A 26,681-nucleotide genomic window follows, 5' to 3' on the forward strand; every position below is an offset into this window, starting at 1 on the left:
CCCCCTCACAGTGAGATCACAGGGAGCCATGTGGGTGTCATGTCAGCCTGGGGCCTTCTGAAAGGCCGCAGGGCTGTCTTACGGACTGCCTATCAAGCCGTCCCCGTGGGGTGGCCTTACAGACTGCAGTATGATGTAATGCTGTGGCATCACATCATACTGCAGGAGCGATCAAAGCATCGCATATTGTAGTCCCCTAGAGGGGCTAAAAAAAATGTCAAAATAAGAACAATAAAGTTTTACTAATTTAAAAAAAAAAGTTAAAAACCCCTTTTGCCATATTTACAGTAAAATCTAAATAATAAAACAAAAATACGTATTTGGTATCGCCGCGTCCGTAAAAATCTGATCTATCAAAGTAACGCGTTATTTACCCCACACGGTGAACGTCGTTCGAAAAAAAAATTAAAAATTGCCAGAAATGCAGTTTTTTGGTCACCCTGTCTCCCAGAAAAAAATGTAATGAAAAGTCATATGTATTCAAAAACGCTGCCAGCGCAAACTACAGGGCGTCCCGCACAGCGATGGCGGTTATTGTGCGCAAAAGATGGAGGCAGAAGAGAATTGGAAAAAAGGAAATATCTTAAATAAATAAATAAATAGTACAGCAAAAACCGATATAACTTTGGTCCGGCAGTGATCGCACGGACCGTCATTTTTATTGTAGTTTGTGCGCCGTAGAAGCAAGACGCGCCCAAAGATGGCGGAATGTCGTGTTTTTTCTCCATTTCTCTCCACTTCTAGTTTTTCAGACGTTTTCCGGTATATGGCACCACTGAAAATACAAGTTGGCCGCAAACGACAACAGTCAGACGGCGGCGATAAATCACGGAGTCACGATTTTTTAAAAGGAGGGGAGGAAAAAACATATCTCCGTCACTAAGGGGTTAAATAATGAGCACCGCCGCATTCAGGCCCCGCACTGTACAGGAGCCCGCCGAGCCCACAGCCCACACTGCCGGGAAGCTGCTCCCCACTCGTGCGGCCCGGGCGCCTCGTGACATCTCCGTCCTTCAGCCATTACTAATTTAGGCAAAGGGCAGGCTGCCTGCTGCTATTTATAGGGCGGGCATGACTGACAGGCGCGCGGACAGCTGGCCGACACACCGCGCATGCGCACACGGCGCCTCTTCTCATTGGTTGCCGCCTTTTTTAGGTCAGAATGACGTCGCGGGGACGGAGTATAAATATTGGTGAGCGCGCAAATTTTGTCAATGAAATAGCAGTGTGTGAGAGAGAGAGATCGGCGGACGGCGGACGGCACCAACAGCATCATGAGGCGGATCATCCTCGGCGTCGGCGGGTAAGGCGCTGCGCCATGCTTCTCACTGCACGGGGGATGCTGAGTTGTGGCTGGCGGGCGGGACGCGTCATGCCGCTCATCACCAGTAGGCGCCGCTGTTTGGGCGGGAGATTTGAAGTGGCTGCCGCGCTCCTGCAGTTCTGGCGGGCGGCTCTCAGTAACGGCCGGCGGGGCAGACAGACTGGGGCCCCCCGGAGCCCAGGCGACTGTGAGGTGTGTGCTGGTGTGGAGGGGGCGCCTTCCTCCTGGGTCTGTGGAGCGTCAGCTGTTGTCATGGTGATGTCTGACTGTTGGGCTGTCCCATCAGTCTTAGCTGTTGCCGTGGGAGACGCTCCTGTGTAATGGCCACTTTCGCACGTTTGCCCGGATGCCACACAGATGTGAGCTGCCCACAAGCTCATCACTAATGCCACGCCGGGTGGTGTCTGAGCGCCCCCCTGCCCAGGGTTGTGACAATGGAGTAGACTCAGTCATGGTGGTGTTAGACCCGCCACCCCTGCAGAGCCTGCTGACATCAATGGCCGCGTCTGCCTGCGGCTTTACCACGTATTTAGAGGGCCGATGTAGGAAGCAGCGACTGAAGATAGAACCTACGGGGTTCTAAGTGCTCCTGAGGGGGCCCATGGTGGCCCCGTATGATGTTCAGGCACCGGACACAAACACCTGCCGGAGGCGCGAGAGACAGTTATACTGAGCCGCAGTCAGCCTGCTGGAGCGCCTGTAATCATGGCTGCGTGTAACGCCAGGCGCCCGCTGGGCACGGGGTGGTCATTTACCCTGTTTTCCCGAAACTAAGACAGGGTCTTATTATTTTTTTAATTTTTTTTTTTGCTGAAAAAGCTTTCCCTTTCACCTGTATGGCTGCCCGGACACGGCTTATACTGACTTTATTATTAACTGTATGCAGGGCTTAATTTTGGAGTAGGGCTTATACTTCAGGCATCCTCAAATCATGGAAAATCATGCTAGGGCTTATGTTCAGGTGAACAGGATGGCTTCCGCCGGCCTATAAGCATCAGCAACGCTCTGTCTACAGCAGGGGTCCCCAACTCCAGTCCTCGGGGACCCCCAACAGGTCGTGTCTTCAGGATATCCTATAGTAAGACTGAGGGAATCCTGAAAACATGACCTGTAGGGAGCGCGAGGATCAGAGGTGGGAGCACTGGCCTGAACGCTCCGCGGTCACATAGGAGCTGCCCACTAAGAAGTCGGCACAGACCTGTCTAAACACCCTGCAGGAGCGCGGATGGGCAGTGATGGCGCTCGCTCAACTAGAAGCCTCCCGCTGAGGGCCTCTTACATGGGATGAGGGTCAGCCAAACACCCAACACCTGTCCCCGTGTAGCCCCGCTGCGGTGCTGTTACACAGGAGCGAGCATTACTGACCACGGCCAGCAGGGGGCGGCTGGAGGAGGTCTGTCCCCGACCCTCACCAATTACTAAGCAGGGGGCGAGGTGGCTGGAGAGGTCTCTCCCTGCCCCTCCACTCACTGTAAGCAGGGGGTGGGGTGGCTGGAAGAGGGGTCTCTCCCCTCACCAATCACTAAGTGCAGGGCGACTGGAGGAGAGATCTCTCCCTGCCCCTCACCAGTCACTGAGCAGGGGGCGGGGCAGGGCGGCTGGAGGAGAGGTCTCTCCCCGCCCCTCACCAGTCACAGTAAGCAGCGGCCAGCAGGGGGCGGGGCGGCTGGAGGAGAGATCTCTCCCCTCACCAGTCACAGTAAGCAGCGGCCAGCAGGGGGTGGGGCGGCTGGAGGAGAGGACTCTCCCCGCCCCTCACCAGTCACAGTAAGCAGCGGCCAGCAGGTTAGCGTGATCCTCCCACTCGGTGCTTGGCGATGTTCTGTAAACGTTGACCTCTGCTCTTATCTGATGAGACCGTACGTTTTTCTCTTCAGTGTTACAAATGGCGGTAAGACCACTCTGACGAGACGGCTTCTTGGCGCACTTCCTAATTGTTGTGTGGTCCATCAGGATGACTTCTTCAAGGTAGGTAGAACCTCTCTGATGGCATCACCTCTGGTGACTGCTGTATGCCATGTAATAGCCTCCTCCTCTATGGGGTTCCCATGTAGTGGGGCAGTCAGTATTTGGAGGCTCCGTATTGGTGCCCCTAGTCTTCTCCTGTGTTGTGTGCCTCAGCTGCATGTGTTTGCAGCATTTTTATTGCTCACTATGTTTCAGCCGCCGGATCAGATAGAAGTTGGTGAAGATGGCTTTAAGCAATGGGATGGTAAGCGGTTTTCGCTGTAGGATGCAGTAATGTATATCTAGTATCTTACTTTCATTACATTTATATTGATGTTATTCTGTGTCCTTTCCAACTCTACTCTTATACTTGCAGTGATCACTTCGATTGACATGGAAGCGATGGAGAATACCGTAACTGCTTGGATTGAGAATCCTGTCAAGTTCGCCCGATCACACGGCATTGCCCCGTCTCCTTCTGAGCTGGATGAAGATGTGCAGATCCTGATTCTGGAGGGGTTCCTGCTGTTCAATCACAAGTAATGATCTGTTCTGTTCCCAGTTACCTGATGTAGTGTCTTAAGATCGCAGTATTCTGAATCTAGTATATGGCTAGACGTAAGGCTCCCCTAGCTCAGGCCCTGTAGCAGAGTGTGAACATCAGACTCTAATCTGTAAAGATGGCGGCTGTTACATGATGACCCTTTCCCCAGTGCCATCCACTTCTACACAGATATAGGCGGTCCTCTTGCTCGTATCTGTGCCTGGTCTGAGAGAATGACAGTTGGGTCATCTAACTACAACCACAGTCTTCATTCCCTTGGACAGTATGCTGTATCTGTGGGCATTAGGAAGCCTTCAAATGTCTAGAGGTGGTAGAGCACTTTCTAGAATGGCTGCATTCACTTATGCCACATCACAAATTTGTCAGTGGCCAACCCTTATAATAAAGGCACTGAAGACCATCTTACAGAGACTTCTTGTAAATATACTCCCACAAGAAGTTCACCTCCCCACAGGACATGGTGGTATCCTGGGGGTCAATCCTGCTCATGCAATCAATGTGGGTGCCAGTTTCATACAGCTGACAGCTGTGATCAACACTCCTGCTGATCGCAGCTGTTAACCCTTTAAATGCCCCAATTGTAGTTCAGGGGTCCTGAATGCCACCTGCAATGAGATCGCAGGGTTCAGTTTGCATGGCAGATGGGGGGGCCTTCTGAAAGCCCCCAGAGCTGCCATTGCATATTGCCTATCAAGCCATGCCTGTTGCAAGTTCATGGATTTTTTTGGGGGGGGGGGGGGGGGGTAGGGGGGGGTGGATTGTCATTTAAAAAAATAAGGAGCTCTCTGCTCCTCTCCGGCTGTTGGCCAATGGTATAGGGCAGGATCTTGGCTCCGCCCCCTCACATTGCTAACAGCTGGCGGAGAGGGGCAGAGAGCGGAGTTGGGAAGGAAGACAGCTCAGATTTACCCTACGTGGTAAATGTTGCCAGAAGGAAAACTAATGCCAGAATTTTATATATTTAAACCTATTTATCAAAAAAAACAATCGTTCAGTCATATGTACTCCAAAATGGTATCGCTAAACTACAGTATATTCTGTAAAACAGACCTCACCTGTTTATTGGAAAATAAGTTATGGTGACAAAAAATGTACTTTTCCAAAGATTTTTTTTATATTAAAGTAGGTGCCCTGCAGAGTCCGGGAATGTTGGGTCATTGTTGGCTTATGGGGCTAAAAGTAGGTTAGTCTTAAGTTTGCACAAGGCGACTTCAGTGCTTACTAATTGCTTCATGCAATTTAAATAGTTGGCCAAATCCCCCAAAAAGTACAGCTGTGCATAATTTACTCCATGGCAACTGTTTTAAGCAACAATCTGTATTTTGGGTTTAATATTTTAATTGATAACTCAGTCTCTGCCTTCCAGTGTTGAAGGAACTAAACCTGCGCTGCTCTAACACGGTCCATCTGTCACAGAAATATACTTCAGCCTGATTTCTTTCTTTTCTTCCCATCCAAAGTGAAGCATCCGCAGGGACACTTGGTGGGAGCCATCTCTAACACTACCCATGCTGACTGGACAGTCGCAGAGCTGCTCAGGTTCATGCCCATTTGACACACTGAACAGGGGAGACCACCCACTTGTCACCTAAAACTGACATTGTAAAATTTTCCTTCCTGATCTGTAGGGGACCCTGGCAGTAAGTCTTCAGTTTCCCTGCAATGCCACCACAGAAGAAACTAAGTATTACCCCCGTGCCCATTCACATCAATGGACTGTAATACAAAACATATCCTCCACAGCAAGAGATACTTTGTAACTATAATTCACTCTGGCCAAGTCTGGATGGAGCACCAGCCTCTATCTTGGAGTTGCTTAATATTGTGAGAATGAGTCTCTAAACTGGACAAGCCCTTAGGGCTCCTGTCCGTGGGCATAGCGATATCCTACGGCGGATTGCAGGGGAGAGCTGACGGTTCTTAGCGCTGAGCCTATCCGACAGATGGGCTCACCATGGAGAATCGCAGCATGGTGCGACTTAAAACCCATGAGCGAAGAATCGCTAGGATTCTCCACTCATGGACAGCAGGGCTGCGCTTTCTATAGTAGTCTATGGAAAGCGTTCACAGCCGGATTATCACCGTGGGAAACGCAGTGAAGAATCACCTGTGGACAGGCATCTTTAATGGCTTGATATGGCGTGTTGGTGAGGGCTAGTACACATGAACTTGAGTCTGCATTTATGTACAATGACTCAATAAGTGGGAGAACCTCTTAGTAGGATTTTCTCGTGTTTAGTAATATAACCTTAAACAATTATTTCCTTATTTGTTATGTGACTTTAAAATGTTGACAGCACTATTGGTGCTCGGACTAACTTGTAATTCTGTTTTGCAGGTTATTGGCAAATATGTGCTCGGAACGTTACTACTTAACTATTCCATATGAGGAGTGTAAGAGGAGGCGCAGGTTAGTGCTAATGTGTATGAACCACAGGACAAAGGTCCCTTTCAGCATTTGTTCTGTCTAGAAATGCTCCTTACTGTCTGCTGCATCGGGAACTACAACACTACTCAATTCAAATGAATGGAGGTGTAGTCCCCTACAGTGATATGCATGTACAATACCTCAATGGCTTCAGTAGGTTTCCTTTAACCCTTAGTGATTAGCTTATTTTGGGACTCCCATAGCTAAACCATCTCTTATAGATATTAATCACCTATCCCCAATCTGTCATTGAATTCAAAGGGTCATAATTCTTAGTGTTGGTTTTTTGGGTGGTGGGGCAGCAATTCCAACGCAACAAAAGGTCAGCCAGCTGTACAGTTGGCCTTTTAATGCAAGTTTGAAGTGTCCATCAGAATAAAACCACTTAGTGACCATTGTATTAAGGGTTAAAACTTTACTGTAGAAACTATAGTAACCTAACTTGCATGCAATGGATTTTACAGTTTACAAAGGGCAAAATCCCCATAAATATCTGTATAACTGCATACTGGAGAAGTTGCACTTTAAGATCTTTTCAAGATTAAAAAAAAACAAAAAACCTGTATGGCACATCCGCAGGATCTGCTATAAAATGTTCAGATAGGTGGTCCCAGGGGAACCCCTGCTTACCTGCTAGGAGCTCTGAAAACAAAAACTGGGTGGCTTCTGCATCCAGATGGCGTTTGAGCGATCTTTCAGTCTAAATGCACCTTTACTCAAACTACAGTTTGAGTGACCGTTATGAGCGATGATCTTTGGATAACTCTTAAAGGGGTTGTCTCGCGAAAGCAAGTGGGGTTAAGCACTTCTGTATGGCCATATTAATGCACTTTGTAATATACATTGTGCATTAAATATGAGCCATACAGAAGTTATTCACTTACCTTCCCTGCGCTGGCGTCCCCGTCTCCATGGCTCCGTCTAACTTCAGCGGCTAATCGCCCGATTAGACACGCTTGCGCAGAAGGGTCTTCTGCCTTCGGCTCCGTCTGGCACGAGCGGCGTTCTGGCTCCACCCCCTTCTACGTGTCATCGCGTAGCTCCGCCCCGTCACGTGTGCGATTCCAGCCAATCAGGAGGCTGGAATCGGCACACGTGATGGGCGCGGAGCCAGAACGCCGCTGCTGCCGGACAGAGCCGAAGGCAGAAGCCCCTTCTGCGCAAGCGCATCTAATCGGGCGATTAGACGCTGAAGTTAGGCGGAGCCATGGAGACGGGGACGCCAGCGCAGGGAAGTTAAGTGTAATATACATCGTGCATTAAATATGAGCCATACAGAAGTTATTCAAAGTGCATTAATATGGCCATACAGAAGTGCTTAACCCCACTTGCTTTCGCGAGACAACCCCTTTAAGTAGCTAATTAGCTACTTAGTTATGATGAGGCTTATCACTCCTTTCCAGATTGCTAGAAATGAGCGATGAACGAATGGTGCACTGCGGCAGCGCATTTAGACAGGATGATTATTGCTCAAAAGATGGCTTTTAAGCAATAATCGTTGTCTAAATGGGCCTTAAGAATAAGTCACACTTATAGAAACAGCCTGGCAAGCTTGCTGTTCTTTTGATAATGGGGTCTCAAAGGTAAAACATCTCAGTACATGAATGTAACTTTTTTTTTTTTTCCTCCTCCTTCCTGTAGTGGCAGAAACTATACTGTTCCCGACCCACCAGGGTTATTTGATGGTCATGTTTGGCCAATGTATTTGAAACACAGACAAGAGATGGAAGAAAGTGGTGTGAGTGTAGGTATGTATTTCATCACAACAACTGCATGTATATATAAGGTCCTCCTAAATGCCTCACTTTACCCCCCCCCCCCCCCCCCCTTCAAAAAAAAAACTTTAGCCTTCTGCTACACCAGCATCATTGGGCCTTTTTAGATAGTTTTATTGATGAAACAGCATTGCACTTGAGGGATCCAGAACCATTTTCCTGTGTGGGTCCCCCATAGGGCCTAGTCATAATAAAAAAGCTCAGACTATCACTTGCAAAGCTACTGTATGACACAATAGAGTGGCACATGCAGTGTCTATAAAATGGGAGACTTGTGTCTAAAGCTAAACTGGATTGGATCTAGCCACGTGAAGTTGGGAAAGGGTTTGCTAACAAGCTTTGAAGCAAGGAAAGCCTGCATACATCTGATCCCACTAGTACCAAATCTAGCTACTGCATTTGGCAATGATGCAACTGAACACCCAAATACACTTTAGCATCTCTGAATGGACTTTATTAAAGACAAGTGTCCCTACAAGCTTGCATGTACCACGAATTGACCAAATGCTACTGTCTAAGGATCCTCCCTTTTTGTTCCGGTTGTAGCCTCTATAGATGGTCTTCTATCAAAGGATGAAATCTTCACCAGAGTATATACGGATATCCAGAACCGATTCCTGAATGTTTCCTAGGTAAGTCTAGGGTAAACTAAGATTAAGACTCCTTTGCTGCTCATTGGTACTATAATGTATCTTGTCTCCTCTCTTGCAGGGCACAAAGGCCTCCTACTCCAACCTCCTCTATTGGCTTGTTCTACAACCCTGAAGACTATGTAGTGTGCAACAACTCAGGATCTTTGTATATAATTTTAAGTTATTCAGTTGTTGTAACCTTATTGTGAAGATTCTTTTTTTATAAGATCACTGTCCCATTTTTTTATTTACCATATGATTTTATATCTGTACAATTATATAATTGAATAACACAGACCGGTCCTTATTTGTGTAATACTGGATTATATACAAGCCCTTCCAGGTGCCATATAGCTTCAAAAAGCACGACTTGGGTGAGGCAGAATGCTAGTCAATTTTTTTTTGACTTGCTGTGTACTCTGCTGTAATACTAAATCCTACACTGATGGGTGCCTAGCACACTGTGTGGCTTTATCAACATCCCTTGCTGTCCAGTACGGGGACGTACTCTGCACTCTTTATATAGAATTTTGTCTCTATTGAATTGTAGATGCCATAAGCTCGTCTGAAGCAGATGCACACCGCTGTGTAATTGAAACAATTAAGGGCAAAGGTGTTTTTTTTTAATTAAAGTAATGTCCTATTAGGCAAATGCCACAATACAAGATCTAATGAAAACATGCCCAAATAGCAGCAAGTGGATCCAATCTTCCCTGCAAGACATGCACTGAAATCTCCAGAGTACAACTGCTTCTTCAGTCTAAGGCTGCATTCCCACAAACGTATATCTGCTCGGTTTTCACGCCGAGCCGATATACGTCGTCCTCGTGCAGGGGGAGGGAGAATGGAAGAGCCAGGAGCAGGAACTGAGCACCTGCCCCCTCTCTGCCTCCTCTCCGCCCCTCTGCACTATTTGCAATGAAAGGAGGTGGGGGTGGGGCTAAATTCTGCAAATTAGCCACACCTCTCCCCATTCCAAATAGTGGAGAGGGGGTGGGAGCTCAGTTCCTGCTCCTGGCTCTTCCTTCCTCCTCTCCACCCCCCCCTCCTCCTCCTCTCTGCACACGAGGACAGCGTATATCGGCTCGGCATGCAAACCAAGCCGATATACATTAGGAATAATTTTCCATTTGATTTCTATAACGGGGCAATCAATGAGAAGGGAAACCACACAACAAAGCATGAATGAAACCATTGGGAGTCATTGGTCTACCAATTCTGTGTTTTCACTTGTAGTGTGTGAAAAATCATGTGTTTGGGTTTTGTTTGTTTTTTTGTAAGTGTGAAGGCACTCTCATTGAAACACAGCAACTAGTCAGATGAGAAGGGACAATCTACCCAAGATACAGGGTTATTATCAGGACAGCTGTGGCCTAAATCTACCAACTTGTACATGTGTAACGTCCTGTATCCAGGTCTGTCTGGTGAGTCTATGAAAAGCAAGTATAGCAGCAGTCACTAGCATTCATATAATATCCTAATGACAAACCCTTCATGCTAGATGGGAGTGGCTGTTAGTATTCTACACATGTAGCCTGCTCCATATAGCATTATGTCTACTTTGTATGTAGCAGGGTTTTGGCTTGCACCTGCCCTTGGATCAGTACATATGGAGTGTTAGAATGACTAATTTCAATTGCAGACACTCCTTACAGAACTGGCCTTCTACAGTAGTCTGTAGCTTACGAGCTCATCGTTCAGTGTAAATAGCGGCCGTTCAGTACTGAACAGCCGCTGTATTTAGTAAATGAAGAGGGTCAGGGGGTGTAAGAGAGAAATCTCCTGCAGTGTCCTGCGGGCCGCTCCATGAGTGATCCAGAAATACTAGCTTCCGTGCAACAGCACAAGAGTGAGGACATCGTTTGCCTGACAGTCGTCCCGTGTAAATAAAGCAGCTGATTCTGCTGATGTAATCTGTACCACTGGCAACCTCGATTGTAGCACTGCCCAAAGCGTGGGTCCCATCTGATAGCAGTGATCAGTAGCCCCAAGGACATTATAGGAAAACCATCCTTAGGTGGTTTATAAAACCTCACAGCTGTCCACACCCACATCTACCAGTACTGCCATCTTCTGTGCCCACATTTGGTGTTAGGTGCTTTGAAACACATTCCTGTCATGCAGAATGTATCATCAGGAACAGCTAACAAAATAACTGATCCATGTAGAGCGGCCGTGCCTAAAGGTAAGGGGTGAAGATGCATTTAGGTGTCTGTTCTGGGCCTTCTAGCAATATCCTGTGTTAATGTACGTAGATTTGTCATTAGCTTATACATGCTGCTAGATTGGTTATCTCCCTAGAGGCTAAATACTTTGTATCAGGGCTCCTTCACACTGGTGAGAAAATCTCAGTGAAAACGCATGATTATGAATGCAATGATCTCCCATTATATAAGGCACTTGTCAGGCCTCACATGGACTACTGCGTACAGTTCTGGTCACCGGGGCTCAGGAAAGATGTTAGTGTTTGGGGGGGGTTCAAAGAAGGGCAACTAAACTAATACATGGAATGACGGGACTGGAATACCCAGAGAGGCACCAAAACTGGGATTATTCACCCCGGAAAAAAGACGGCTAAGGGGCGACCAAATAACTCTGTATAAATACATGAGGGGACAATACAAGGATCTCTGCCAGGATCTGCTTATACACAGGACTGCGACGGTAACAAGAGGGCATCCGCTACGTCTAGAAGAAAGCAGGTTTCATCACCAACACAGGAGGGGGATCTTTACTGTAAGAGCAGTGAGACTGTGGAACTCTCTGCCTGAGGACGTGGTGATGAGTTTAAGAGGGACTAGATGTCTCTCTATGATATTACAGGCTATAGACATTAGGTGACCAGCAGGTTGGTGATCTCGGATGTTGACCCAGGGATTACTCTGACTGCCATATGGAGTCAGGAAGGAATTTTCTTTCTCCAAATGAACTAATTGGCTCACTGGGGTTTTTGTTTTGCCTTCCTCTGGACCAAGAAAGGGGGAGTTGATACAGGCTGAACTAGATGGACATTGTCTTCATCCGGCCTAACACACTATGTTTTCACTCCTGTGATGCTGTGTGAAAAAAAATCACACCGCTCCTTTCTTTTTCTGATATCGCCCATTGCTTTCAGCGGGGCCGGCTGCAGCAGCGCTTGCCCCATTGAAAACTGGGAGAAGATCGTGATCCCTGTGACAGCTGCAGCGGGGGGTTCCTTCAGCCCCGCAGTGATGTGAGGCTGTCGCATCCAGGGGTTTCCACATGTTCTCAATGAGGCAGGTGACAGCAGCGTCGATGAAGCGAACCTCCACAGGGATGCATGACTGTCCATGTAAAAATGCATTGCATCCAGGGGCTTTCAGAACTGCGAGGCCGATATTGGGCCGTGAATCATGTAATATTGCCCTCGCCAGTATGCAGAAGCCCTTAACCCCTTAGTAGCGGCCCTATAGTGTTTTTAAGTCCTGCCATTGCAGGATGTGTATGTAGGGAGATAGCACCACTATCTCCCTCCATGCAGCACGGGCGTCAACTGTTAATAATCTGAGCGGGAGCTCAGTTCTCGCTCCTGCCTCTGCGGTCCACGGAGGAAGAGGATTCCAGCGGCCATCTTCACAGGTAAGTATAGAAGTCACCGGAGCGCGGGGATTAAGGTAAGCGCTCCGGTAAGCTTTCTGTACGTCCCTGCATCGGGGTTGTCTCGCGCCGAACGGGGGGGGGGGGGGGTTGAAAAAAAACAAAACCCGTTTCGGCGCGGGACAACCCCTTTAAAGTAATAAAAGTTTTTTTAAAAAAAGCTTTTGCCATATTTTCAATAAAATAATCTAAATAATAAAGCAAAAATACGTATTTGGTATGGCTGCGTCCGTAAAAGTCTGATCTATCAAAGTAACGCATTATTTACCGCGCACAGTGAACGTGGTCTGAAAAAAAAAAGAAAGAACGCCAGAAATGCGCTTTTTGGTCATCCTGTCTCCAAGAAAAAATGTAATAAAAAGCGATCAAAAGTTGTTTATATTCAAAAATGGTAACAAGGGAAACAACAGGACGTCCCGCACAAAACGAGCCTCACACAACAATATCGACGGAGAAATAAAAAGGTTATTGAGCGCAGAAAATGGAGACAAAGTAATTTTTAGAAATTAAATATCTTAAAAAAAAAAAAGTACTACAGCAAAAAAAACTACACAAGTTTGGTATCGTAGTGATCGCACCGACCCAAAGAATAAAGTTATCGGGTCATTGTTGTTGCAGTTTGTGCGCCGTAGAAACAAGACGCACTGAAATATGGCGGAATGTCGTTTTTTTGTTTTTTTTTTCTCTCCCCTTAGTATTTTTTTAAAGTTTTTCAGTACATTATATGATACATTAAATAGCACCATTGAAAAATACAACTCGTCCCGCAAAAAACAACGAACCCTCAGACAGCGACGGCGATGGATAAATAAAGGAGTTACGATTTTTAAAAGGAAGGAGGGAAAATCGAAAAAGGAAAAAAGCAAAAAAGCCCGGTCACTAAGGGGTTAAAGGGATATATTGGGGTGTTATATTGATAAACATTGTTACATTTAAAAAAACACAGTCTGTGGGTTTCGCTCCCCATTGCTTTGCACAGGTGAGTAATTAGGGACAGGGGGGGGGGGGGGTTACCCAATCAGGGTGTGACAAATTGCAGCTGTGGAACTTCTGATCCCATGTCTAATTCCAAAGGCTGCCAGCAGACGGTCGGGTCGGATCCCACTGTGAGAATTCTCGCAGAGGGATGCGGTCCCGTGCCCCTGCAGAGACCTGCGGCTTACCCGCTCCCGGCGTCTCCTCTCTGCGCTGTGTGCCAGCTGTCGGCCAGCCGGCGCATGCGCAGAGAGTAGCCGGCCTGTCACCACTGACATTTCTGTGCGGGCCTCCGTGAGTCCTGATCAGAAATAGAACATGCTGCGATTTGTTTTCCGCGTGTGATTTCACACGGAAAAATCGTGACTGTCTGCCTAGGATTGCGTTTTCTAATGCAATCCTAGAGCAGCGGCCACAGGCGCAAAGTCTGCAGGAAAGCAGGGGGCCATACAGAGGAGCAGAAGCCCTGCACATAAGAGCTATATAAAGTAAACATAAGTGAGTGTCCGTGCTGTATTCTTAAGGGCTTATTCAAATGTCCGTATATCAGCCGGGTTTTCACGCCCGGCCGATATACGCTGTTCCTCTCTGCAGGGGGAGGAGGCGGGCTGGGAGCAGTGCACTGAGCTCCTGCCCCCTCTCCAGCCCTAGCCACTGTTTGCAATGGGAGGGGCGGGATGGGGGCGAAGCTAAGTTCCGCCAAACTTTCCCCCCATGTCCTCGTCCTGCCCCCTCCAATTGCAAACAGCGGCGAGGAGGTGGGAGCTCAGTGTACTGCTCCCGGCCTGTCCCGCTCTCACCTTCGTGAAAACCCGGCCGATATACAGCCATCTGAATAAGCCCTAAGTGTGGTTTAGACACAACGACTTTACTGCTTAAGTTTGTCTAACTGCTGTGTCTTAAGTGTGTGTCTGGATTCGGGGACTTTGAAAGAGTAATTTATTTAATTACTGCTTATTTATTTGAAATTTTTGTATCTATTTTCATCTAATCTGTCTGTACGATCCTCATTTAGAATGAGCTCCATGGCTGACAATGCCGTCCAGGGTACATCTTGTGCCATGTATGCGGTCCTTGAACAGCCGGGTGCTGTATGAGATGTGCGTACGTTGCAGATTTGGAAGCCCAGATCCTGGATCTAAATAAGCAGATCGTAACACTGAGATCCACTGGCACCATGGACAGGAGCTGCTCACTAGGTAGATGCTCGCTGGGGTAGATGTGGGTGTGGATTGTAGTTTGGGAGGGCAGAATGAGCAAGCAGCTAGCTAAGTGACAGGAGGAGGGATAGAGGGAAGAGATCCAGGAGGGCTAGTCCTGAACTGGCACACCCCAACAAACTAGCAAAGGTGGTAGATGAGGGGAATGCCATTAGAGGATTAGCACCGCTGCAGCACAACATGCCGTCTGACCGCCGGGGAGGTGACTGCTCCAGCAAGAAGGGGAATAGGAGCGCAGGGCAGGTGAGACAGGCCCTGATAGTGGGGGACTCAATTAGCAGGGGGACAGTCAGGGGGTATTAGTGTACCTTGACACCACCAGTAGCTAGGGGTTTGACAGGGAAAACGCCCCTCTCACACCCCCAGCTCCTGATTGGTACAATAAGTACAGGTTCTGCAACCTACAGGAATGGCTGAAGCTGACCTCCCTCAGACTGTTAACCTTTGCACTCCTTTTACTCACCTCCGTGTGACTGTGTCGCTGCTGTAAGGTTACGTGACCCTGGGAGCTGCAGTGCATTACAGAGTGGGACGATGAGTTTGGGTCCCTTCTGTGCAGCAGTGCCGCTGTGGCCTGTGGAGTCAGTTCGGGCGGTGGAGTTAGTGTCTGTGGCGGTTGCCCTGTTGCCTCCCTGCAGCGGTGGCCATGTAAAAGTTACATCTGCTGGTGGTGGGGGAGTGAAGGGGTGTCCGCTTCTGCACGGGGGCCGGCGTCTGTTGCAGCAGTGTGCGGGGCGGGGGGGGGGGGGGGCACGGCGTTGGGCCATTATCAGCCGCTTCATACTCAGAGGGGTTGCGGCTTCAAGGTTCCTAGCAAGGAAGCCCCTTGGACATGCTGCATGGGGGGCCTGCTTTATGCACTTTACTAAAACTTTTGCTGGCCTTCCAGGACCTACACATCTGCCTCCTGTCCATCCAATCAGCTACAGGGGGGTGTCACCCCCTGTCACTCTTGACTCCACCAGGACTTCCTGGTGGCATCAAGGTATACTAATACCCAGTCAGGGCAATCTACCACTTCCAAGCTAGAGGCAGTACAACAGGGTACCAGTGCCTCCGTGCCTGCTCATATAACATCTTGTATCCAAGCTAGAGGCAGCACAACAGGGTTCTCGAGCCTCCATCCACGCTCGTATCACATCTTGTATCCAAGCTAGAGGTGGTGAAACAGGGTACTAGAGCATCTATGCCCCCGTATCACATCTTGTATCCAAGCTAGAGGCGGTACAACAGGGTACTAGAGCCTCCATGCCCACCTGTATCACATCTTGTATCCAAGCTAGAGGCGGTACAACAGGGTACTAGAGGCTCCATGCCCACCTGTATCACATCTTGTATCCAAGCTAGAGGCGGTATAACAGGTTACTACAGCCTCCATGCCCACCCATATCACATCTTGTATCCAAGCTAGAGGCGGTACAACAGGGTACTAGAGCCTCCATGCCTGCCTGTATCACATCTTGTATCCAAGCTAGAGGCGGTACAACAGGGTACTAGAGCCTTCATGCCTGCCCGTATCACATCTTGTATCCAAGCTAGAGGTGGTATAACAGGATACTACAGCCTCCATGCCCACCCGTATCACATCTTGTATCCAAGCTAGAGGCGGTACAACAGGGTACTAGAGCCTCCATGCCCACCTGTATCACATCTTGTATCCAAGGTAGAGGCGGTACAACAGGGTACTAGAGCCTTCATGCCTGTCTGTATCACATCTTGTATCCAAGCTAGAGGCGGTACAACAGGGTACTAGAGCCTCCATGCCCACCTGTATCACATCTTGTATCCAAGCTAGAGGTGGTACAACAGGGTACTAGAGCCTTCATGCCTGTCTGTATCACATGTTGTATCCAAGCTAGAGGTGGTACAACAGGGTACTAGAGCCTCCATGCCCACCTGTATCACATCTTGTATCCAAGCTAGAGGTGGTACAACAGGGTACTAGAGCCTTCATGCCTGCCTGTATCACATCTTGTATCCAAGCTAGAGGCGGTACAACAGGGTACTAGAGCCTCCCTATAGGGGTCGGTTCTCTTGATCCTTTTGCTCTGATATTGTACTCACTCACTTTTACCAATGTTACAGTCAAACAGAGAAAGTTTAATGTGACTCTGACAATTTCTTGTAGATGCTGGAGGTTTTTGTTTTTTTTAACCATACATTATATTGCACACTTAAAGCGGCGATACGATTTACATGTTGTGCATGTGAATTCCGCGCTGCATCTCAGTTTCCGTGCGGCTGGTCTGCAGCATGTGAACGAGATGTTTGCAGATCTCATCCACTTTGCTGCATAGTCTTAGGTTTAAAAACGCCTGCGGAAAGTCTGCACAGAAATTCCGTGGTAATTCCGCCCCGTGTGACCCCAGCCTGAGGGCTCATGCACATGCAGCGTGTATTCGGTCCATGTGCTGCCTGTGCACTACACGCACCTGTTTGCTTTTAATTATAGTGCAAAATTGCAGATAGAACAGTAAATATGTAAATGCTGCCATTCATTTCCAATGTAAACCATGTAAATACTAATTTGTGGTAAATCACGCTTGCACTTGACAAAATCCAACCAAATTCTAATATTTCCAATTAATTCTATTCAATCATCACTCTAATTTGTCTTGACTTGCAGACAGTCCCAATGAGGCTCCAGCAGCTGGATGTGTCCTGCCAAGTGTCATCACAAATGCCTTTAAGGTAGTGAAAATGTTTAACTGTTCAATATAGTAAATGTCTAATAAGTTGGTACTTCTCAAGTACTTTGTGAGAACCTTCAGTAAACTTTCTAGAGGGTCAGCCGAGGACACTGACCTTACAGGTACAACTCCTTCTACTCAGTTTGCTGCAGTAACTTCCAACTGATCAAGCGTCTCGCAGGTGACATCTGCCAATGTATTGCTGGTGGCTTCTATGGCTGGATGGTCAGATGGAACTGGTATAAGCGAGTGCAGCAGAGAGCGAGCTATATTTACTTGTCTGCATGCCGAGCGTGACACTAAATATGACACTCAGTAACGAGGGAGGAGGGAAGGCGTCAGAATTACATGTGAACTTCAGTCATCTGCATTATCAGCAGGCCAAGAAATGTAATTGCCCTGGGATACCAAAATACTTCTGAGTAACATTACCAATAATGTACGGTTTTATATTTGTGACTTTTGAGTTACTTCATACAAATGAATGTTATATAGTATGAGACCTCCTGACTAATGAGTTCTATTCACATAAGCAATATTACCGTGTGAGCTTTGTGTGATGCGATACACAGAAAACTCCCTCGGATATGAAATCCATTCTCTTGAATAGACTTATTCACAAGGGCAATATATTTTTTTTCCAGTAGAAGATCTCTCCCAACTAATTATACCCAAGACTGTGACAAGGGGGCGCTCTAATAACTATGTATAGATATATCAGGGGTCAGTACAGAGATCTCTCCCATCATCTATTATACCCAGGACTGTAACAAGGGGGCGCTCTAATAACTATGTATAGATATATCAGAGGTCAATACAGAGACCTCTACCATCATCTATTATACCCAGGACTGTAACAAAGGGGCGCTCTAATAACTATATATAGATATATCAGGGGTCAGTACAGAGATCTCTCCCATCATCTATTATACCCAGGACTGTAACAAGGGGGCGCTCTAATAACTATGTATAGATATATAAGGGGTCAGTACAGAGATCTCTCCCATCATCTATTATACCCAGGACAGTAACAAGGGGGCGCTCTAATAACTATGTAGAGATATATCAGGGGTCAGTACAGAGATCTCCCATCATCTATTATACCCAGGACTGTAACAAGGGCCGCTCTAATAACTATGTATAGATATATAAGGGGTCAGTACAGAGATCTCTCCCATCATCTATTATACCCAGGACTGTAACAAGGGGGCGCTCTAATAACTATGTATAGATATATCAGGGGTCAGTACAGAGATCTCTCCCATCATCTATTATACCCAGGACTGTAACAAGGGGGCGCTCTAATAACTATGTATAGATATATCAGAGGTCAATACAGAGACCTCTACCATCATCTATTATACCCAGGACTGTAACAAAGGGGCGCTCTAATAACTATGTATAGATATATCAGGGGTCAGTACAGAGATCTCTCCCATCATCTATTATACCCAGGACTGTAACAAGGGGGCGCTCTAATAACTATGTATAGATATATCAGGAGTCAGTACAGAGATCTCTCCCATCATCTACTATACCCAAGACTGTAACAAGGGCCGCTCTAATAATTATGTATAGATATATAAGGGGTCAGTACAGAGATCTCTCCCATCATCTATTATACCCAGGACTGTAACAAGGGGGCGCTCTAATAACTATGTATAGATATATCAGGGGTCAGTACAGAGATCTCTCCCATCATCTATTATACCCAGGACTGTAACAAGGGGGCGCTCTAATAACTATGTATAGATATATCAGAGGTCAATACAGAGACCTCTACCATCATCTATTATACCCAGGACTGTAACAAGGGGGCGCTCTAATAACTATGTATAGATATATCAGGGGTCAGTACAGAGATCTCTCCCATCATCTACTATACCAAAGACTGTAACAAGGGGGCACTCTAATAACTATGTATAGATATATCAGAGGTCAATACAGAGATCTCTACCATCATCTATTATACCCACAACTGTAACAAGGGGGCGCTCTAATAACTATGTATAGATATATCAGGAGTCAGTACAGAGATCTCTCCCATCATCTACTATACCCAAGACTGTAACAAGGGGGCACTCTAATAACTATGTATAGATATATCAGAGGTCAATACAGAGATCTCTACCATCATCTATTATACCCAGGACTGTAACAAGGGGGCGCTCTAATAACTATGTATAGATATATCAGGGGTCAGTACAGAGATCTCTCCCATCATCTATTTATACTCAGGCCTGTAACAAGGGGGCGCTCTAATAACTATGGATAATATATCAGGGGTCAGTACAGAGATCTCTGCCATCATCTATTATACCCAGGACTGTAACAATGGGGCGCCCTAATAACTATGTATATCAGGGGTCAGTACAGAGATCTCTCCCATCATTTATTATACCCACAACTGTAACAAGGGGGCGCTCGAATAACTATGTAGAGATATATCAGGGGTCAGCACAGAGATCTCTCCCATCATTTATTATACCCACAACTGTAACAAGGGGGCGCTCTAATAACTATGTAGAGATATATCAGGGGTCAGCACAGAGATCTCTCCCATCATCTATTATACCTAGGACTGTAACAAGGGGGCGCTCTAATAACTATGTATAATATATCAGGGGTCAGTACAGAGATCTCTCCCATCATCTATTATACCCAGGACTGTAACAAGGGGGCGCTCTAATAACTATGTATAGATATATCACGGGTCAGTACAGAGATCTCTCCCATCATCTATTATACCCACAACTGTAACAAGGGGGCGCTCTAATAACTATGTATAATATATCAGGGGTCAGTACAGAGATCTTTCCCATCATCTGTTTATACCCAGGACTGTAAAAAGGGGGCGCTCTAATGACTATGTATTGATATATCAGGGGTCAGTGCAGAGATCTCTCCCATCATCTATTATACCCAGGACTGTAACAAGGGGGCCCTCTAATAACTATGTATAGATATATCAGGGGTCAGTACAGAGATCTCTCCCATCATCTATTATACCCAGGACTGTAACAAGGGGGCCCTCTAATAACTATGTATAGATATATCAGGGGTCAGTACAGAGATCTCTCCCATCATCTATTTATACCCATGACTGTAACAAGGGGGCGCTCTAATAACTATGTATAATATGACATGGGCCAGTACAAAGATCTCTCCCATCATCTATTATACCCACAACTGTAACAAGGGGGCGCTCTAATAACTATGTATAAATATATCAGGAGTCAGTACAGAGATCTCTCCCATCATCTACTATACCCAAGACTGTAACAAGGGGGCACTCTAATAACTATGTATAGATATATCAGAGGTCAATACAGAGATCTCTACCATCATCTATTATACCCAGGACTGTAACAAGGGGGCGCTCTAATAACTATGTATAGATATATCAGGGGTCAGTACAGAGATCTCTCCCATCATCTATTTATACTCAGGCCTGTAACAAGGGGGCGCTCTAATAACTATGGATAATATATCAGGGGTCAGTACAGAGATCTCTGCCATCATCTATTATACCCAGGACTGTAACAATGGGGCGCTCTAATAACTATGTATATCAGGGGTCAGTACAGAGATCTCTCCCATCATTTATTATACCCACAACTGTAACAAGGGGGCGCTCGAATAACTATGTAGAGATATATCAGGGGTCAGCACAGAGATCTCTCCCATCATTTATTATACCCACAACTGAAACAAGGGGGCGCTCTAATAACTATGTAGAGATATATCAGGGGTCAGCACAGAGATCTCTCCCATCATCTATTATACCTAGGACTGTAACAAGGGGGCGCTCTAATAACTATGTATAATATATCAGGGGTCAGTACAGAGATCTCTCCCATCATCTATTATACCCAGGACTGTAACAAGGGGGCGCTCTAATAACTATGTATAGATATATCACGGGTCAGTACAGAGATCTCTACCATCATCCATTATACCCAGGACTGTAACAGGGGGCGCTCTAATAACTATGTATAATATATCAGGGGTCAGTACAGAGATCTCTCCCATCATCTATTATACCCAGCACTGTAACAAGGGGGCGCTCTAATGACTATGTATTGATATATCAGGGGTCAGTGCAGAGATCTCTCCCATCATCTATTATACCCAGGACTGTAACAAGGGGGCCCTCTAATAACTATGTATAGATATATCAGGGGTCAGTACAGAGATCTCTCCCATCATCTATTATACCCAGGACTGTAACAAGGGGGCCCTCTAATAACTATGTATAGATATATCAGGGGTCAGTACAGAGATCTCTCCCATCATCTATTTATACCCATGACTGTAACAAGGGGGCGCTCTAATAACTATGTATAATATGACATGGGCCAGTACAAAGATCTCTCTCATCAACTATTATACCTAGTACTGTAGCAAGTGGGCGCTCTAATAGCTATGTATAATATATCCAGGGTCAGTACAGACATCTCTCCCATCATGTATTATACCTAGGACTGTAACAAGGGGGCGCTCTAATAACTATGTATAATATATCAGGGGTCAGTACAGAAATCTCTCCTATCATCTATTATACCCTGGACTGTAACAAGGGGGTGCTCTAATAACTATGTATAGATATATCAGAGGTCAATACAGAGATCTCTACCATCATCTATTATACCCAGGACTGTAACAAGGGGGCGCTCTAATAACGATCTATAGATATATCAGGGGTCAGTACAGAGATCTCTCCCATGATCTATTATACCCAGGACTGTAACAAGGGGGCGCTCTAATAACTATGTATAGATATATCAGGAGTCAGTACAGAGATCTCTCCCATCATCTACTATACCCAAGACTGTAACAAGGGGGCACTCTAATAACTATGTATAGCTATATCAGAGGTCAATACAGAGATCTCTACCATCATCTATTATACCCAGGACTGTAACAAGGGGGCGCTCTAATAACTATGTATAGATATATCAGGGGTCAGTACAGAGATCTCTCCCATCATCTATTATACCCAAGACTGTAACAAGGGGGCGCTCTAATAACTATGTATAGATACCCTGTTTCCCTGAAAATAAGACATAGCATGATTTTCCAGAATTTTTGAGGATGTAAAGTGATTTTTTCAGGCTTTTTAAAGGTTGCTTGAAATATAAGCCCTACTCCAAAATTAAGCCCTGCTAACAGTTAATTAAAAAGGTCAATTTAAATAGTGGCCAGGCAGCTAGACATATAAAAAAGTTAAACCTTTTTGAACAAAAATTAATATAAGACACTGTCTTATTTTCAGGGAAACACGGTATATCAGGGGTCAGTACAGAGATCTCTCCCATCATCTATTATACCCAGGACTGTAACAAGGGTTTGCTCTAATAACTATGTATAATATATCAGGGGTCAGTACAGAGATCTCGCCCATCATCTATTATACCTAGGACTGTAACAAGGGGGCGCTCTAATAACTATGTATAGATATATCAGGGGTCAGTACAGAGATCTCTACCATCATCTATTATACCCAGGACTGTAACAAGGGGGCGCTCTAATAACTATGTATAATATATCAGGGGTCAGTACAGAGATCTTTCCCATCATCTGTTTATACCCAGGACTGTAAAAAGGGGGCGCTCTAATGACTATGTATAGATATATCAGGGGTCAGTGCAGAGATCTCTCCCATCATCTATTATACCCAGGACTGTAACAGTAACAAGGGGGCGCTCTAATAACTATGTATAGATATATCATGGGTCAGTACAGGGCTCTCTCCCATCATCTATGTATACCCAGGACTGTAACAAGGGGGCCCTCTAATAACTATGTATAATTTATCAGGGGTTAATACAGAGATCTCTCTCATCATCTATTATACCCAGGACTGTAACAAGGGGGGCGCTCTAATAACTATGTAAAGATATATCAGGGGTCAGTACAGATATCTCTCCCATCATCTATTATACTCAGGACTGTAACAAGGGGGCGCTCTAATAACTATGTATAATATACCATGGGCCAGTACAGAGATCTCTCTTATCAACTATTATACCTAGTACCGTAGCAAGGGGGCGCTCTAATAGCTATGTATAATATATCCAGGGTCAGTACAGAGATCTCTCCCATCATGTATTATACCTAGGACTGTAACAAGGGGGCGCTCTAATAACTATGTATAATATATCAGGGGTCAATACAGAAATCTCTATGTATACCCAGGACTGTAAAAAGGAGGTGCTCTAATGACTATGTATAGATATATCAGGGGTCAGTGCAGAGATCTCTCCCATCATCTATTATACCCAGGACTGTAACAAGGGGGTGCTCTAATAACTATGTATAATATATCCGGGGCCAGTACAGAGATCTCTCTCATCAACTATTATACCTAGTACTGTAGCAAGGGGGCGCTCTAATAGCTATGTATAATATATCCAGGGTCAGTACAGAGATCTCTCCCATCATGTATTATACCTAGGACTGTAACAAGGGGGCGCTCTAATAACTATGTATAATATATCAGGGGTCAATACAGAGATCTCTATGTATACCCAGGACTGTAAAAAGGAGGTGCTCTAATGACTATGTATAGATATATCAGGGGTCAGTGCAGAGATCTCTCCCATCATCTATTATACCCAGGACTGTAACAGTAACAAGGGGGCGCTCTAATAACTATGTATAGATATATCATGGGTCAGTACAGGGCTCTCTCCCATCATCTATGTATACCCAGGACTGTAACAAGGGGGCCCTCTAATAACTATGTATAGATATATCAGGGGTCAGTACAGAGATCTCTCCCATCATCTATGTATACCCAGGATTGTAACAAGGGAGTGCTCTAATAACTATGTATAATATATCAGGGATCAGTACAGAGATCTCTCCCATCATCTATTATACCCAGGACTGTAACAAGGGGGCGCTCTAATAACTATGTATAGATACCCTGTTTCCCTGATAATAAGACATACCCTGAAAATAAGACATAGCATGATTTTCCAGAATTTTTGAGGATGTAAAGTGATTTTTCAGGCTTTTTTAAAGGTTGCTTGAAATATAAGCCCTACTCCAAAATTAAGCCCTGCTAACAGTTAATTAAAAAGGCCAATTTAAATAGTGTCCAGGCAGCTAGACATATAAAAAAGTTAAACCTTTTTGAACAAAAATTAATATAAGACACTGTCTTATTTTCGGGGAAACACGGTATATCAGGGGTCAGTACAGAGATCTCTCCCATCATCTATTATACCCAGGACTGTAACAAGGGGGTGCTCTAATAACTATGTATAGCTATATCAGGGGTCAGTACAGAGATCTCTCCCATCATCTATTATACCCAGGACTGTAACAAGGGGGTGCTCTAATAACTATGTATAATATATCCGGGGTCAGTACAGAGATCTCTCCCATCATCTATTATACCCAGGACTGTAACAAGGGGGCGCTCTAATAACTATGTATAAATATATCAGGGGTCAGTACAGAGATCTCTCCCATCATCTATTATACCCAGGAGTATAATAAGGGGGGGGCTCTAATAACTATGTATAGATATATCAGGGGTCAGTACAGAGATCTCTCCCATCATCTATTATACCCAGGAGTATAATAAGGGGGGGGCTCTAATAACTATGTATAGATATATCAGGGGTCAGTACAGAGATCTCTCCCATCATCTATTATACCTAGCACTGTAACAAGGGAGCGCTCTAATAACTATGTATAATATATCAGGGGTCAGTACAGAGATCTCTATGTATACCAAGGACTGTAACAAGGGGGTGCTCTAATAACTATGTATAATATATCAGGGGTCAGTACAGAGATCTCTCCCATCATCTATTATACCCAGGACTGTAACAAGGGGGCGCTCTAATAACTATGTATAAATATATCAGGGGTCAGTACAGAGATCTCTCCCATCATCTATTATACCCAGGAGTATAATAAGGGGGGGCTCTAATAACTATGTATAGATATATCAGGGGTCAGTACAGAGATCTCTCCCATCATCTATTATACCTAGCACTGTAACAAGGGAGCGCTCTAATAACTATGTATAATATATCAGGGGTCAGTACAGAGATCTCTATGTATACCAAGGACTGTAACAAGGGGGTGCTCTAATAACTATGTATAATATATCAGGGGTCAGTACAGAGATCTCTCCCATCATCTATTATACCCAGGACTGTAACAAGGGGGCGCTCTAATAACTATGTATAAATATATCAGGGGTCAGTACAGAGATCTCTCCCATCATCTATTATACCCAGGAGTATAATAAGGGGGGGCTCTAATAGCTACGTATAGATATATCAGGGGTCAGTACAGAGATCTCTCCCATCATCTATTATACCCAGGAGTATAATAAGGGGGGGCTCTAATAGCTACGTATAGATATATCAGGGGTCAGTACAGAGATCTCTCCCATCTATTTATACCCAAGACTGTAACTGTAACAAGGGGCGCTCTCTGCATCTAGAGGAAAGAAAGTTTCTACACCGACACAGAAGGAGCATCTTTACTGTAAGAGCTGTGAGACTATGGGACTCTCTGCCTGAGAATGTGGTGATGGGGAACTTGATAAAAGAGTATAAGAGGGGCCTAGATGTCTTTCTTGAGCCATACAATATTAGGGCTCCTTCACACAGGGTCCTACACGCATAAAAAAAATCATGGATATTAGAACCAATGGATTACTATGGAAATGTTCAGACAAAAGAATTTCAGGTGCGTAAAAAAAATTGCACCTAAAATAATTGGACATGCGCAACTGAAATTCCTTCCTGCGTGAAAAGATAGGATCTGAGTCTGACCTATTTTTGGTACGCAATGCGCAGGAGTTTCCATAGACTCCTATGAGAGCTGGATAACAAGGGAGGGAGATTAGCTAAACATTCCGATTGTTTAGTTTAAATTTCTAAACAATGGGAATGGGAGAGGAAGGGAGGTAAGGGGGGAGGGAGTGCAGCCGCCCTGCTAAACACAAAAGCAGATTTTAAACATCCTGCTGCAAGCTCCTGTTAGTCCCCACAGGCATGAGGGGACTCCTCTGAGGCTTTCCCTCTTCCCAGCAGGGACTAACAGGAGTTTACAACAGGACATTTTAAACTTGCTTTTCAGCTGTCCCCGAAATCTGAACAGCAGCAGCAGTGGAGAGAAGGAATTCCCCTGCTGGGGAGAACAAAGTAATCCTTGTAGCAAGGAGAGAGGGTGGTGGGGCTGCAGGGCTTCCCTGAGAGGACGGGGCTAGAGAGAAGCGCTTTCTACCCCTGCCCTCTCTCTTCTGGCTCTGGGGGAATCCCTGGGAGAACTCCTATAAAGCCACACTCCCTCTCTCTAGCCCCGCCCTCTCTCTTTTCTTGCTACAGGGAAATTCCCCCATAATGGGGAGAGAAAAAGTAAGGATTGCCCTCGGGGGAACCCCCTGCTCCGTGGGGCTTCCCTTCATCTCGGTGGAGCTGGAGGGATTTCCCCTGCAGCTGAGGAATCCCTTCTTTTCCCCTGCAGGCAAACCCT

General features: G+C 45.7%; 1 protein-coding gene and 1 long non-coding RNA gene across 4 annotated transcripts in view; one reads left to right on the forward strand and one right to left on the reverse strand.

Moving 5' to 3' along the window:
- The window catches only part of LOC136573180 (uncharacterized), a 73,012-nt gene extending 55,614 nt beyond the window's left edge, over positions 1-17,398 (reverse strand). For both annotated transcript variants that reach the window (XR_010785863.1, XR_010785862.1), the window contains exon 1: positions 17,290-17,398. This is a non-coding gene — a long non-coding RNA (uncharacterized lncRNA). The remainder of the gene's footprint in view (positions 1-17,289) is intronic.
- On the forward strand, positions 1,199-8,964 carry NMRK2 (nicotinamide riboside kinase 2). 2 transcript variants are annotated; one of them, XM_066574420.1, is made up of 8 exons: positions 1,199-1,303; positions 3,202-3,292; positions 3,488-3,536; positions 3,648-3,810; positions 6,175-6,246; positions 7,906-8,012; positions 8,586-8,671; positions 8,751-8,964. In XM_066574420.1, exons 1-7 carry the CDS (start codon positions 1,275-1,277, stop codon positions 8,669-8,671), a joined length of 597 nt encoding a protein of 198 aa, XP_066430517.1. In that variant the 5' UTR covers positions 1,199-1,274; the 3' UTR covers positions 8,751-8,964. The 2 variants fall into 2 exon arrangements, with proteins under 2 accessions (XP_066430517.1, XP_066430515.1); XM_066574418.1 differs by lacking the exons at positions 1,199-1,303; positions 3,202-3,292 and having other exon boundaries at positions 3,303-3,536.
- Positions 17,399-26,681: the final 9,283 nt, after the last annotated feature.

The sequence above is a fragment of the Eleutherodactylus coqui genome, chromosome 7, assembly GCF_035609145.1.
Source record: "Eleutherodactylus coqui strain aEleCoq1 chromosome 7, aEleCoq1.hap1, whole genome shotgun sequence".
In the NCBI taxonomy this organism is placed as follows: Eukaryota; Metazoa; Chordata; class Amphibia; order Anura; family Eleutherodactylidae; genus Eleutherodactylus; species Eleutherodactylus coqui.

What these genes read in the sequence shown, in the direction of transcription:
- NMRK2 (XM_066574418.1), top strand. Translation starts at nt 3,311, where the DNA reads ATGGCATCACCTCTGGTGACTGCTGTATGCCATGTAATAGCCTCCTCC. An exon ending in GAGTGTAAGAGGAGGCGCAG is followed by an intron (nt 6,247 to 7,905) that starts GTTAGTGCTAAT and finishes TCCTTCCTGTAG; the next exon opens with TGGCAGAAACTATACTGTTC. An exon ending in AGAAAGTGGTGTGAGTGTAG is followed by an intron (nt 8,013 to 8,585) that starts GTATGTATTTCA and finishes TTCCGGTTGTAG; the next exon opens with CCTCTATAGATGGTCTTCTA.